The sequence below is a fragment of the Ochlerotatus camptorhynchus genome, unplaced genomic scaffold (assembly GCF_037179485.1).
Source record: "Ochlerotatus camptorhynchus isolate MF236.1 unplaced genomic scaffold, CSIRO-AGI_Acam_v1.1 ptg000188l, whole genome shotgun sequence".
NCBI lineage: Eukaryota > Metazoa > Arthropoda > Insecta > Diptera > Culicidae > Ochlerotatus > Ochlerotatus camptorhynchus.
The window spans coordinates 1666955-1680368 of NW_027040678.1; the positions used below are offsets into that span (position 1 = coordinate 1666955).

Below are 13414 nucleotides of genomic sequence, written 5' to 3' on the forward strand. Positions count from 1 at the left end.
TAGTAAGAGGGTCAGATCTCACCATAGGTGGATTAATCAAACTATGTTTTAACCCTCTTCTGCCTAAGCACGCTTTTTGGTGGGGTAGAATTTAAAAAGGTGGAAGCACAAAAATTGAATTGTTTTACAAATGTTGAGTCAAAGGTTGGAAATATGCACTACTTATTTAACATTTGCATGAAAATTTAAAACAAATTTGGTTAGAAAATCAATATATTTTCAATAATTTACAAATATTTCACTGAAAAAAATAAGAAGCAAGGTTTATTCATTTTTCTGGTGAAATTTATGAAATTTATGGTGGAAAATTTGCACAACAGTGAAACAAACTTCACTGACAATTTTTGGTGCACCGTTCTGATGAATGGAGGAGCATGATTTATTGAAAAATTCTGGTGCAAAATTTGCATCGCTCTGATAAATGAAATGAACAGAAAATTTTTGGTAGAAAACTTGCACTGGTCTGGTAAATGAAGGCACAAGCTTTATTTAATACATATTAATATATTTTGAAAATATCTGGTGGAAAATCTGCACCACAACAATGAACGGATGGGTAAGCCTTTCGGAAAATTTTTGGTCTAAAATTTGCATCCTTCTGCTGAATAGAGAAACATACTTTAATAATAATTTCTGGAGTAAAATTTGCACCATTCTGATGATTGAAGGGAAGCTGCTTTACTGAAAAATTTTGATGAAAAATCTGAAAATAGGGGCAAGCTTTATTTGGTGGCAAACCTGCAACATTCTGATGATAGGAGAAGCAAGATATATTGAAAATGTCTGGTGGAAATAGGAAATCTGCATCGATCAGAAGATTCGAAGCATTTTTTATTGAACATCAACGGTGGAAAATGTGCATCGTTCCGATCAATTTAAATCTTCTGGTGTAAAATTTTATGGGGGCAAGTTTGTATTGATAATTTCTGGTGTAAGATTTGCAACAATCTGCTGCATGGAGAGGCAAGCTGAATTGAAAATTCCTGATGTAAAAATTTCACAGTTCTGGAGAATGAAGGGGCAAGCTTTATTGAACATTTCTAGTAGAAAAACTACAACGTTTTGGTGGACAACTTAAACTTGACTCCGTGAAGAACCTCAAGGGTATTGAATTCTGAGGATTGTTCCAAAAAAAAAGATTTCTGGGGACGATTCCATGAAAATTCTGCGAATGATTTCTAGTGAATCTTGCAGATAGTTCCAAGATAATTTCGAAAAGAATACCTAGAGAATCAAATTTTGAATAAAATTACAAAGGTATGTTGGAGAAAATTTCAAGGAGATTCCGAGGATAATTTCAAGCTCATTTTGGGAAGAATTTATGGAGAATACAGAGGAAGTTCTTCTGAAACTTTAGGGGAATTTCTGTTCCAAGGTGTTCTGAAAAAAGGTCTAAAATATTCCGAGAAGAACCTCAAGGATATTGAATTTTTAGGACAGTTCTAAAATATTTCTGGGCAGAGTTCAAAAAAAAAATTCTGGGGATAATTTGTAGTGCATCCTGCAGATAGTTTCAAGATAATTTCGAAAAGAATACCGAGAAAATAAAATTTGGAGTGAAACACCAAAGAGGTTTTTAGCCAAATTTCAAGCGAATTCCTAGGATAATCTCAAGCTCATTTCGGGAAAAAATTCTGAAACTCTAAACGAATTTCAGTTTTAAGGTGTTCTGAGAAAAAACATGAAGAGTTCTAAATATAATTCCAGTGGACTTCTGAGAAGAATTTCAAAAGAGCTCTTAGGAGAGTTCTAAAAAAAAATCCGAGAAGAACCTTAAGGATATTGAATTCTGAGGACAGTTCCAAAGGATTTCTGGGGAGTATTCCATGAAAATTCTGCGAATAATTTCTAGTGAATCCTACAGATAGTTCCAAGATAATTCCGAAAAGAATACCGAGAAAAATAAGATTTTGAGTGAAATTCCAAAGGGATTTTGAGGAAAATTTCAAGGGAGTACCGATAATTTCTAGCTCATTCCGGGAATACTTTCTGGACAATACTGAGGAAATTTTTCTGAAACTCTAAGGGAATTTCAGTTCCAAGGTGTTCTGAGTATAAGTCAAGAAGAGTTCTAAAAATAATTCCAGAGGACTTCTGAGAAGAATTTCAAAAGAGTTCATTGAGTTCTAAAAATTTCGAAAAGAACCTCAAGGTATTCTGCGGATGGACTTTTTCGCAACTGTACAAAGGTTGAACATGCTTTTGGATTCCCTAATCGAAAAGTGGGTATAAGTCTGCTATTTATTAATTTTATCTAGATGAATGCGTCATTGGGACGGTATTAATTGATATTTTTGGTCGCTATTGAAAATTGAGTCGATTGCTGAATTTATCTATGGGCCCAAATTAGGGGCTATTAGACCGACATTACATTTATTTCCCGTAAATTGATAATGATCGGCCGACGGAAACATTCGTGGGTGTGAGACGGGTGTTGAAAACAGACGCGACGACCATGTTCAATACCATCCAACACATACTTTGGAGTACTCCCCATCCCCAGATTAAATGCACCATATAAAAAAATTGCCCCATCCTTAAGAAGATTCCTGTGCACGCTAGTGTATAAACTTCAAAAAGGTTATTTAGGCCTACCTTCAAGGCCAAAAAAGCGAAATTTTGGGATTTTTTTTTTAAGTAAGTTACATATTTTAAACGTCGGCTGTTTTCGGCAATTAAAATTTAAACATTAATTTCACTGTATTTCCCTTCAAAACACTTCGCTGAATGTATTCAAACGATTCCCTACTCTTTCAGCTTCAATCTGATTTCAGTTTACGACTGAGCAATCCCGTTATCTTATATTTTTCTTTAAATGAAATATATGCTCTACAAAATGTGGCTGATTTCGAGTAGCCGATAATAGAACAGCTGGTAAACACGCAGTTCAAATGGAAAGGCTGCCAAAAAAACTACACGGGACAGTCCTATGGGGTTGTACGCAATGGGGACGTAGGACTACGTGGTCTTATATAATAAATCTTATTTATTAACTGCAGCAGGAGCTTGTGTTTTGTGTAGGAATAGAAATTTGAGCGGGGTTCTCTCTGTTTATACTCTTTAGTATGACGCGCTTGACATAGATGACCCACAGCGACTCACGAAGAGCTACTGATTCCGATCAATAGCGGTGCGACTTCTTCCTCCTTCTCTGGCTGCAGCTTGCTGCTTGCATGCAGCCTTTCGTTATGTACTGGAGAACGCCACCACTCACCACGCGCTTATGGAATAAACACCGTTTGGTGACACCGGACGGAATTCAACTTTGAAATCTGTGTTAGGGAAATCGCTTTTCGCAGGCAATCGGTGATAATTTTAATTATCATAGCTACCATTATTTATTATCATTTTCTATAGTGACATTTTAGAAAATGATAAAGCCGTAATTTTAACAAATGTGTAGAAAAAATTCCTATCGATTGGCGAATCAAAAATTAAAATCCATCATCTCTAGATCAAAATCAGACCACTTTCATGCCGCGACCGACTTTGGTTTTTGAAATTGCACCCCCAATATTGCCTTCAAGAGCATGGCATGTTAGATTTAAACATATCTAGAGAGAGCTAGAATGTAAACCAATATGACCGTCGGGTAGAAGAAGTCTTATCCTACCTGATTTTGATGTTGATTTGCCTGGGCGATCCTTGACTTTCAAGACATAATCGAAAGAAGTCATTGTTTATAAAAGCTGTTACGCCCTCATTCCAGCTCTATCTTGATATGGGAACTGACATCCGATTGATGACCTTGACAAATGTCCAAAAATACTCTTTTACAAATATATGGTGGTCCTGAAAAGGACCGTTTTGTCGTGATGGTTGAGTAATGCTGAGCTATTAGGGTGTTAAACACGGACGATGCTGGTGAGCTGTATGTTGTTTGGAATGAGGGTGACGCGCATTGCATAGATCGCCCACAGTGACTCACGAAGAGCTACTGATTCCGATCAATAGCGGTGCTGCTTCTTCCTCCTTCTGTGGATGCTCGTGTTGGCTGCAGCTCGCTGCTTGCAGGCAGCCTTTCGTTGTGTACTGGAGAACAATATTCAACGCCACGCGCCGAAAGCACTGCTGCTGCTGATGCTGACGACCGGACCACACACGGTGATTGGAACTGAATCCGATTAGCGGTTGAGGCCAGTTAGCTGCTTCCGGGGAGCCTTTCGTTGTGTACTGGAGAATACCACCACTCACCACGCGGTGATTGAAAAACACCATTTGGTGAGACCGGATGGAATTAAATTTTGAAATCTGTGTTAGAGAAATCGCTTTTCGCAGGGAGCCGGTGATAATTTTAATTAAGATAACAACAGTTGCACATTCGTGCAATTTTCAATAGCGACATTTTGAAAAATGATAAAGTCTTCAATTCAACAGATGCGTAGAAATATTTCTGATCGAATGGTGATAAAATTATTGAAATTGGTCAAGGGGCATCGAAGTTATTAACGTTCAAAATCTTTCATAATTTTGTTACATGTTCCATTTTCGGTTTTCACAAAGTGTACTCCCATATAGAAACCACAGACGCAGTCCTACGTCCAGAAAGAGGTGGCCGACAATAGTTACACTGACCTGAGAAGTTTGAAGCGTTGTAAAAACGTTTCCAAACAGGTTTGGACAGTTCTGTCGATTGGAATTGATAGAGAAGTAATCAGCAGATAAATGTAAACAAATATGTGCGTGACGCTGAGGAAATGCTAATAGAAGTGCGGTCGCTCCTTAGATTGACGAGAAGACGTAAATTCCCCTATTTCAAATCGGTTTTCAAACCGGCGCCGGTGGTGTAGTGGTAAGCGTGACTGCTTTCTCATCCCAATGGGTTCCAGCCGAGGGCGGTGGGATTTTTCTGAGACATAAAAATCTCTGGTCACGTCTTCTTTCGGAAGGGAAGTAAAGCCGTTGGTCCCGGCCCATGTGTGTTGTTGAATGGGTGCGATATCATATGCAGGTGTGGAAGCTACCTTCCTGCACATTCGATTGCCCTCAATGGATGGCAATCGATGTCCGTCAGTGATTGGCACTAGATTTCGGAACAGAGACCGACGTTAAATAAAGGAATAAGAAATCGGTGTTCACACATTTATTGTTTTTACATTCGTCTTCGAAAATCATTGTAAAATCTGTACCATTTAGAATTTTCTTGCATAAAATGAGTCATTTCTCCAAGAGGAGATAACATACAAGGTTTTTTATATAGCTTTAAGAGAAAAATGCAAGAATTATTTGTCAGCTATTCGGATGAATTTTTGAACTTTTCGCTGAATACTTCCCATCATGTCTTACACAGTAGTACTGTTAAACTTATCTGACATTTTTTCCAGCACTTCTCCAAATCAAATGGTGTTGTCCCTTTCTCTAACTTTCACATTTTCAAGTTTAACGGTTTGCGCTTCACTGATTGATCGGTGTAGTGGGCCGCTTTAGATCTCGTTAGTGGAACTTATTACCCCTAAATCACTAACAATTTAGCTGATTTGTTATGCTCAATCAAACGGTTAGGGCAAGAATCTGAAGAAAACAAAATTGAACCGCCCTAATGCACATGTACTACAATCAATCCAAGCTGCCAACGTAAAATGTTCTGCTAAGCAGGATCTGACAGCCATGCATCGCATGTGATGAGCAGCGTTACTAATTAGACCATCCCCTTCTCCTCCTATACGACGCACGAACGCATTGATGATAGATTATTCCCAACAGTAATCAATTTCCCCTTCATTTCTTTCTCTCTCTTTCTGTCTCTGCAGTTCGCCAGGAAAACGAACGACTCATGCGGGAGTCCCTCGACAGAGCCAAGATGATCAAAAATTACACCGACTACAACCGGATGATCGGCGGCGACGAAATTCCATAACGATTTTTGCTTACTCTCATCCCTGCTTCTGCCGTCGATTGGCCTGGTCCTCGTCTATTGCTTCTTCTGTACCACCCGTCAATGGCAGTAAACTGTCGCAGCAGCAGCAGGTGCCAGCGATGACCACACAATGAAATAACAACGCACATAGGTATTTCATCGTTACGACCATGGCGGGGTCACCTCCCATCAGCATTTCCATCATTGATCAATCAGCATTCTGGTAGGTGCATTGGAATTCGATCGAACGTTTGCGTGCACCATGCCGTTATTGTTGCCGTATTTTTTTCGGCGATTATTTTTAATTAGTTTGCAAATTCTCCATTTCCATGGAAATTCAATTAAAATGACGCCAACAGGTAGAACCATGACCGATGATGGCAAATGGTGGTGGTGATGGTGGTGGTGGTCCAGAGGCTAGGGAAATTGGCAGCAAATAATTGCATTCACCACCATCCCTTTCCATTTGTTGGTTGTTCAAATTATTACGACAAACGGATGCTGATAATTGTTGTTGATTGTTTAATTTTATTATCATAATAGATGCCAGGCAAGAATTTCGATTGTTGGCATCGTGGCTAACGAACCGTTTGAGGGACACAGAAAAGCAGCACGATGTCCAGTGGTCGAAAATATGGCAAATAGTAGAACCCATGTTAATTGTGTGCGCTAAAACTATCAAGGAAAAATCTAAAACTGAAAATTGTTCTTTGAAAACTATTAGTAACTAGATAGTAGCAGCGGCAGAAATGTAAACAAAAGAGAGCGAATATTTTTTCCTAAGGAAAGTCAGTGTGTCACTTGTAAGAGTACCGGATATTATTTTTAAAAAGGAAACAAGCATCAAGACAAACGAAGTGTAACGACGACGATGACGATGAAGGCGGTGTTTCAATTGTTGTGAAAGAAGTACGTACGTAGATTAATTGTTATTAACTAATTGAATTTGAGAATCAGTGAGCCTCCAAAGAGAGCTTCGGTTTAGTAGTTGAAACAGTTGTAGATCTTGTTTTACCCGTTTTGTGTGATATAAAATGTGCGTTAGGATGGTCGAGAAAGTTTCCCTGAATGGTCTAAACCAACCCGAGTAGCACACTCTCGTTACAAAAAGTTGCAACAACTTGTTTATGACTGGAATAAGTCGTAAAGAAGTTTTCAAAACTGATTTGAGACAAGCTTGCCATCAACTTTATTTTAAGTTATCGGAGCTAAAGTTGAAGGTTATTTTAAAAAAAATGGTGGGGTTGTGTACAAGACACGACCGCATGGTTGACGTAGACTACGTTGAGATGTTTAGTGATCTTCTTGTGTATTTTTCTTGATATTGATTTAAATTACAGTAGAAGTAACTTATTTCCTCAATTTACTCCATTTCTTCTCCTTAACATGTCAATTTCCTCACCCTTATTAGCTATTTTCCTGACTGTTTCTGGACTTTCCGTTAGGGATATTTCCGCATATGAAACACTTGTCTTTAATCCTCCATTATAAAATATATTCCCCGTGCACACTTCAATGCCCATCCCAACTTCGTTTAACATTTGTTATGGATAACACGTTTAACCAAACGATTGATCTCAGTGGGATACCTCCGGTGGGAACTCGTTCACAAGCACGTATTGCACATCCGAGCCCAAGTCACAATGCAAGCTTTATTGAGGTTTTAAAGCACTCTACAAGTCGAAATCATGGTCTATAGTACCCTCATAAAACCCAAATAGTTATTTGGGAGGTAGCCAATAAGCCCTCTAATTTGGATTGATTTTGTTATATAAAGCTAACATACGATCAATACAGGGCTTTGGCGCATTATTAGTCGAATTATTTCTAAGTATGCTTGTTGGTTACTTGGTATTGCCACCTCACTTTCTTACCATCAGCATAATCGAAAATTTGATATTCAGAGTTTTACTTTCACAAAATTAGAAAGCTTAGTCCATGTGACCCTGATTTCAATATTTAATCATAACTTGCTACTTCAAGCAATCAAAAATTCGTCCATGCAAGCAGGATCATAATTCTAAATGTTCATGTTTTACACCATTCGGTAGCTGTGAGAGGTACATCATACATGAAATGCAAATTTTCTCTCAACTTGGGAACAAAACAGAGGGAATTCCACCTTTTCCTGATTTGCTCCTGCTTCTGCTTGCCACGCCGTCCGAAGCTTCAATGAGCGGAGGAACGACAGCAGAGTTCATATATAGTTTACAGGTTCAAGCAAAATGATGCGCAACCAAATGGTACTCGATTATGACGACTTGATTTGGGGAGAACGTTTATTTCATTGAAATAGCGATGCAATTATCACTTTTTATTTGTAGATTTTGACGATTTGTTTTTTTTTAGAAAATTGGAAAAGCAATAATTGCAGCAGATTGTTTGAGTTATTTCCTATCGGTTGGTGTATTTGGATTTTATTTTCACCTATAAATGACAAAGTTATAAGCGTTCAAAACCTTACATCTTTTCGTGATGGTCGCAATTTTAGATTCAGCCCCAAAATCTTTACTAATTTGATTAATTGGACTTCACTTATTTCATCCACCAGAACAATTTGGAGGAGGCGCTTCTAAAAATGTCAACGACCCTCACTGGACATCAGCCTTACAGTGTATCTCAAAATTGAGCGTACACCTGAATGGGAAATTTTTTGAAAGACTGTGAGTGGATAGATTTTTGAAATCTTGGCTGTGGTTGCACAACTAGTTATTGATTTATCAGTATAGTTTTGGACTTTATTGGCAGAGTATGTATGAAGTTTGAGTAATTTCAGTAAAACGGTCGATTTTCAACTTTTTTCATAGTAGGCGGATTTTATTAAAATTAGCGGCATTTTTAAGATCTTCATTATGACTACAGATGAGCTGAATTTCCATAAGTTTGGCTCATTGTATTTCATAAAAATGTGTGTTTTTTTAGAGGAAATCTAGTTTTTTTTTAAATAGCTTAAACTTCTCACACACTCATCTCAATACTATACCGATAACCAGGCATGGGAAATCATTTACATTCATTTCATGCATTCATTTACATTCATTTGCCCCTAACATTATTCATCAGCAGAATTCCACAAAATGATGTATGGAGCTTTTGTAGGTTTTGTTATTAGCTACAACTTTTGCCAGTAATCTAAATCTGTATCTCTTATGCATCACGAATTAGAGCAGGCAGAACTCATTACTGTTTTTCAGTAAATGTAAAATACATTCACTGAAAAACAGTAGTGGATTCAGTTTGCTCTGGTTCGTCATGCATAAAAGATACGGATTTGGGTTTTTAACAAATGTTGTAGTTAATAACAAAACCTACAAAAGTTTCATACATCATTTTGCGGAGTTCTGTTGATGAAAAAAGTTAGGGGCAAATGAATGTAAATGAATGCACTAAATGAATACAAATGATTTTCCATGCCTGCAATAACCAATTAATGGTTGATGAGCCAGCAGCCAAAAATTTAGAAACCTATCTTCTTAAGTTGTGCTCGTACACCTGTTTTTCTGATATGTACGGACAGATGTACGCCCAATTTTGAGATACACTGTATGTAAAATTTGAAATTTTTGCTAAACAGTGCCCAAACGGTTCCAAATTGGGTCCTGATCAGCGTTCCAAAATTTGAACTCGTTTAGTAAGAAACTGACCTGGCACAAAGCATTTAAAGTTTATATGGAAATTTCTATGGGTTGACGACTACTTTACGATAAAATTGAAAGCCTCCTTTGAATTCCCTTGGAAATTTCTTCAGAATAGCCTAGTACGCTAACCCAAATATCTTTGGAAATATGCTCAAATTTCCCTGAGAACTCAACTATTTGAAACGCTCTCGGAAATTCTCTATAAAATTTTATTACTTCTCTTAGAAATTTCCTTGAAATTTCCTTGAACATATTTTGCAAATATATAGATTTATTCAGAATAAAACTCCTTTTGAATTATTAGCTCTCGTCAAAAAATGTCTCTATCATCGATTGATCTTTTGATTGATTAACATTTTAAATATTGTCAGCTGCAGGTGATCATTTTAGTCATGGTGCAATTATCATTATCATCATTAAGTTTTTCTAGGTTTAATTCGTATAGAATTCTCCTCCAAATTCCCTAAAATCCTGAAATTCCTTCTCATTTGCTTTCCCTGAATTCGGAACTACCTTCGAATTCTGGATTTCAGCTTGACATCTCCTTAAAATGTTATGTTTATGGAACTTCTTCTCAGAATCCCTTTAGAATTATTCCTCTACAATTCTCCTCAATTCTCATTTGACCATCTCATCAAAATTCTCTAGACAATACTTCAAAGTGTTAAATTCCTAAAATGTTCTCCATATTTAAAAGAGTAACGATTTTTTTCAATCAGAGATCGTCAAAATTACGCCGTATTTGAAATGTTACATTTTCCTTATGTAGTCTGAAATCTTGAAAAGTTCAATATTGTAAAAAACTGACACTGCCTTTTTTAAATTGTCTCATATAATCTTCAAACAAATTCTTAATCCGAGATCTGAAATGTAATTCCGTTGATCCGTTGTTTTCTAGAGGAATTTCTAAGATCATTCTATCACTTGAACACTCAACTTATTTCTATTCAACCTGATGACCCAGGCTTTGTGGCCTTCTAAACATCAATCCTTTAAATTTGTCGAACCTCTTAACAGAATCCCTTTATGAAGAGCTTTGAGTGGGTTGGTTTATTTCCTTTAAATTTCATTATGACTGCTTATCTTTTTAAAAGATACGCGTATTTCGTCTACTACTTGCAGACTTCATCAATGCCAAGTACTCAACACCACCACAAACATGTTTAGCCGTTTATATGAAATCGGGGAAAATATTTTGGACACCTGGGTGAACCTTGGAAAAACTGGGAATTATATTTCTTAAATTCAGTGGCCTCCCTGAGTTATTCAATTGCCAAATCAGAGCAAAAGCTCTCATACGGGTTCTCCACCTGCTAAATGGTTTGATAGTAAACATCATAGTTACGAATTGTAGTCCGATGTAAAAATGAGCAGTGGCGCGACAGCAGCACTCTTAGATAACTTTACAGTTCAAGCAGAACAATGCGCACCTTAGTGGTACTTGATTATGACATGTGGGTTAGGGAAAACTTCTATGTTATGAGAACAGTGACAAAAGTATCACTTTTAATTTGAACATTTTTCAAAAAACGGAATGTTGGAAAAGTGTTTATGTTAGTGGATTTTTACAGTTAATTCCATTCGATTGGTGGACTTGGATTTTTACAGCTAGTTCCATTCGATTAGTGGACTTGTATTTTAATTTCATCTATAAATGACAAAGTTATAAGCGTTCAAAAACTAACACCTTTTCGTGACGGTCGCAATTTGAGTTTTTGTACCTTCGCGTAATACGGAGTCTACGTCAAAACATCGATAACCCATTGACTCCACTCTCTCATGTGTTCCAATTCTCACTTAGCAGTGGTACTCTTCCTTCAAGCTAGAAATTTACTCACATTTCCTGTTCATAAAAAAGGAAGCAAACGAGATGTCAACAACTGTCGTGGAATTAGCTCGCTGAGCGCCGTATCGAAGTTTTTCGAACTAGTCATGATAGAACCGCTACTTTCTCACTGCAAGCATTTTGTTTTTTGAATGATGATCAGCATCTTCATGTCAAATCGTTCCACTACCACCAATCTGCTATGTCTCACATCTGATCTAACTGATAGCATGGTTGACCGAGCTTAAACTAATGTCATTTATATCGATTTGACAGCAACTTTCGACAAACTTAATCATGCTATTGCAATTGCAAAACTAGATTGATTTGTGACCAATGGTAACCTGCACAGAGTGGTCCAGGATGTGAATTTAGCAATACAAAAGGTCTAGTGATTTTGTTTTTAGTTTTAAACGTTCGGTGTCTTCGGTGAAGTTGTTTAACATAAAAATGTCCTTTTTTTTGCCGTTTTTAACCCAAAGGCCAAAAGAAGGAAATTTTTATTTTATTCAACTACAGCAAAGACACTAAACGTCTGAAATTAAAAACAAAAACACTGGGACTTTTGCCTTGCTAACTTTACATCATGGACCACTTTGCAATGGTTTCGTTCGTATCGAACCGGTCACGAACTGATGATTGCCATAGGTGATTACTTCTCGCATCTTTTTTCGATAGGTCCTATTGATCATTGGATACATTGGACTTTCCTGAAATTTTCTGGACTTCCCTGAAGTTTTCAGTATTTCTTTAAGGCTCTCACAATTTCCTTAAGTTCATGGAACAATCTTGATGTTCATTGATCTTGCCGAAAGTTCTTGAAAGTTTTCTTAAATTGTCAAAAGTTTGATGCCCACGGAACTTGCTTTAAAATCATTTAACTTCACTAATCCTACCTGAAGTTTCCTCAATTTTCCTAATGTTCCTGGATCTTTCCTGAAGTTCCGGCCTTTTTCTAAAATTCTCGGTACATTCTGAAGTAGTCAGAACTTCTCTGAATTTGCTATTTCCCTACCGTTGATATAATTGCTTTGACGTTATTTGATCTTCCCTGATGTTCTTGGAACTTGTCTGAAGTCCTTGGGATTCTTCTGAAGCTTTTGGAACTGTACTTCCTTGGAATTCTCTGAACTTCTGTGAAATTCCTTATTTTTTTCTATTGTCTACACTTCTGTGAAGATTTCGGGACTTCATGGAAGACTGGGAGCGTCTGAAATTTCTAGTTTCCTGAAATTAATGGAACTGCAATGATCTTACCTGATGTTCCCGCAATAGATGAAACTGCCGTGAAGTTTACGAAACAGAACTTAAAATGTTTCTGCATCATCCTGATGATCAATGAACTTCTCTGGAATTTTTTTCGATTTCCCCGAAGTTTTCAGAAAAAAAAATTCACTGGAGTTCTACGGACTTCCCTAAAACTCCCGGGACTTCTGTAAGGTTCCCGTTATTTTTCTGAAGTTAAAAACACAGACAAACAGACGTAACTCTTTGAAAAAGTTTTTCAGGACGTCAGTAACGCCAAATCTCGGGCTTCTCGCGAAAAACAAGCTTGCTCGCTAACTCGCAAACAATATTGCATAAAAGTTCTATAGAATGTATAGGAACGTCAAAGCGATCCGATGCCAGCGCTGCGGCGAATAGTTCACGGAGCTGATAATATTCAAATCAACCGTTAAATACGTGAACGAAGATACACAATAAAGAGTTACGTCTGTTTGTCTGTTCAAAGTTTCCGCCTTTTTCACGCTCACGGATGCTCTTTTAAAATCTATTAACTTCTCTACGCTACCAATCTAACAATTTAGCAGGCTAAAAGCTGAATAAGCCTGTTTTTAGCTACACAAGGCTGATCTGCAGCTAAAATTGTTTATTGGGTTATAAAGTCTTTCCAGGAAGGTTTTGGTGCTTCCCTGAAGTTCCTCTACTTCTTTAATGAACTGGCATTTTTTCCTGATATTAATGGAGCTTTCCTAATGACCACCATTTCCTGAAACTTTAGAAACATTTCTAGATTTAATTAAACTTCCCATAATTCCTTGAGACTTTTTGATAATTTTTGCAATTTTAATAAAATTATTGGGAGTGCTCTGA

The 13414-nt window shown here is 37.2% G+C and overlaps 1 protein-coding gene across 1 annotated transcript in view; it reads left to right on the top strand.

Moving 5' to 3' along the window:
• The window catches only part of LOC135702219 (uncharacterized), a 386684-nt gene extending 377761 nt beyond the window's left edge, over window positions 1–8923 (top strand). Inside the window, exon 6 of the mRNA XM_065223252.1 lies at window positions 5751–8923. Coding sequence (XP_065079324.1) covers window positions 5751–5857 — 107 coding nt within the window. The 3' untranslated portion in view covers window positions 5858–8923. The remainder of the gene's footprint in view (window positions 1–5750) is intronic.
• Window positions 8924–13414: the final 4491 nt, after the last annotated feature.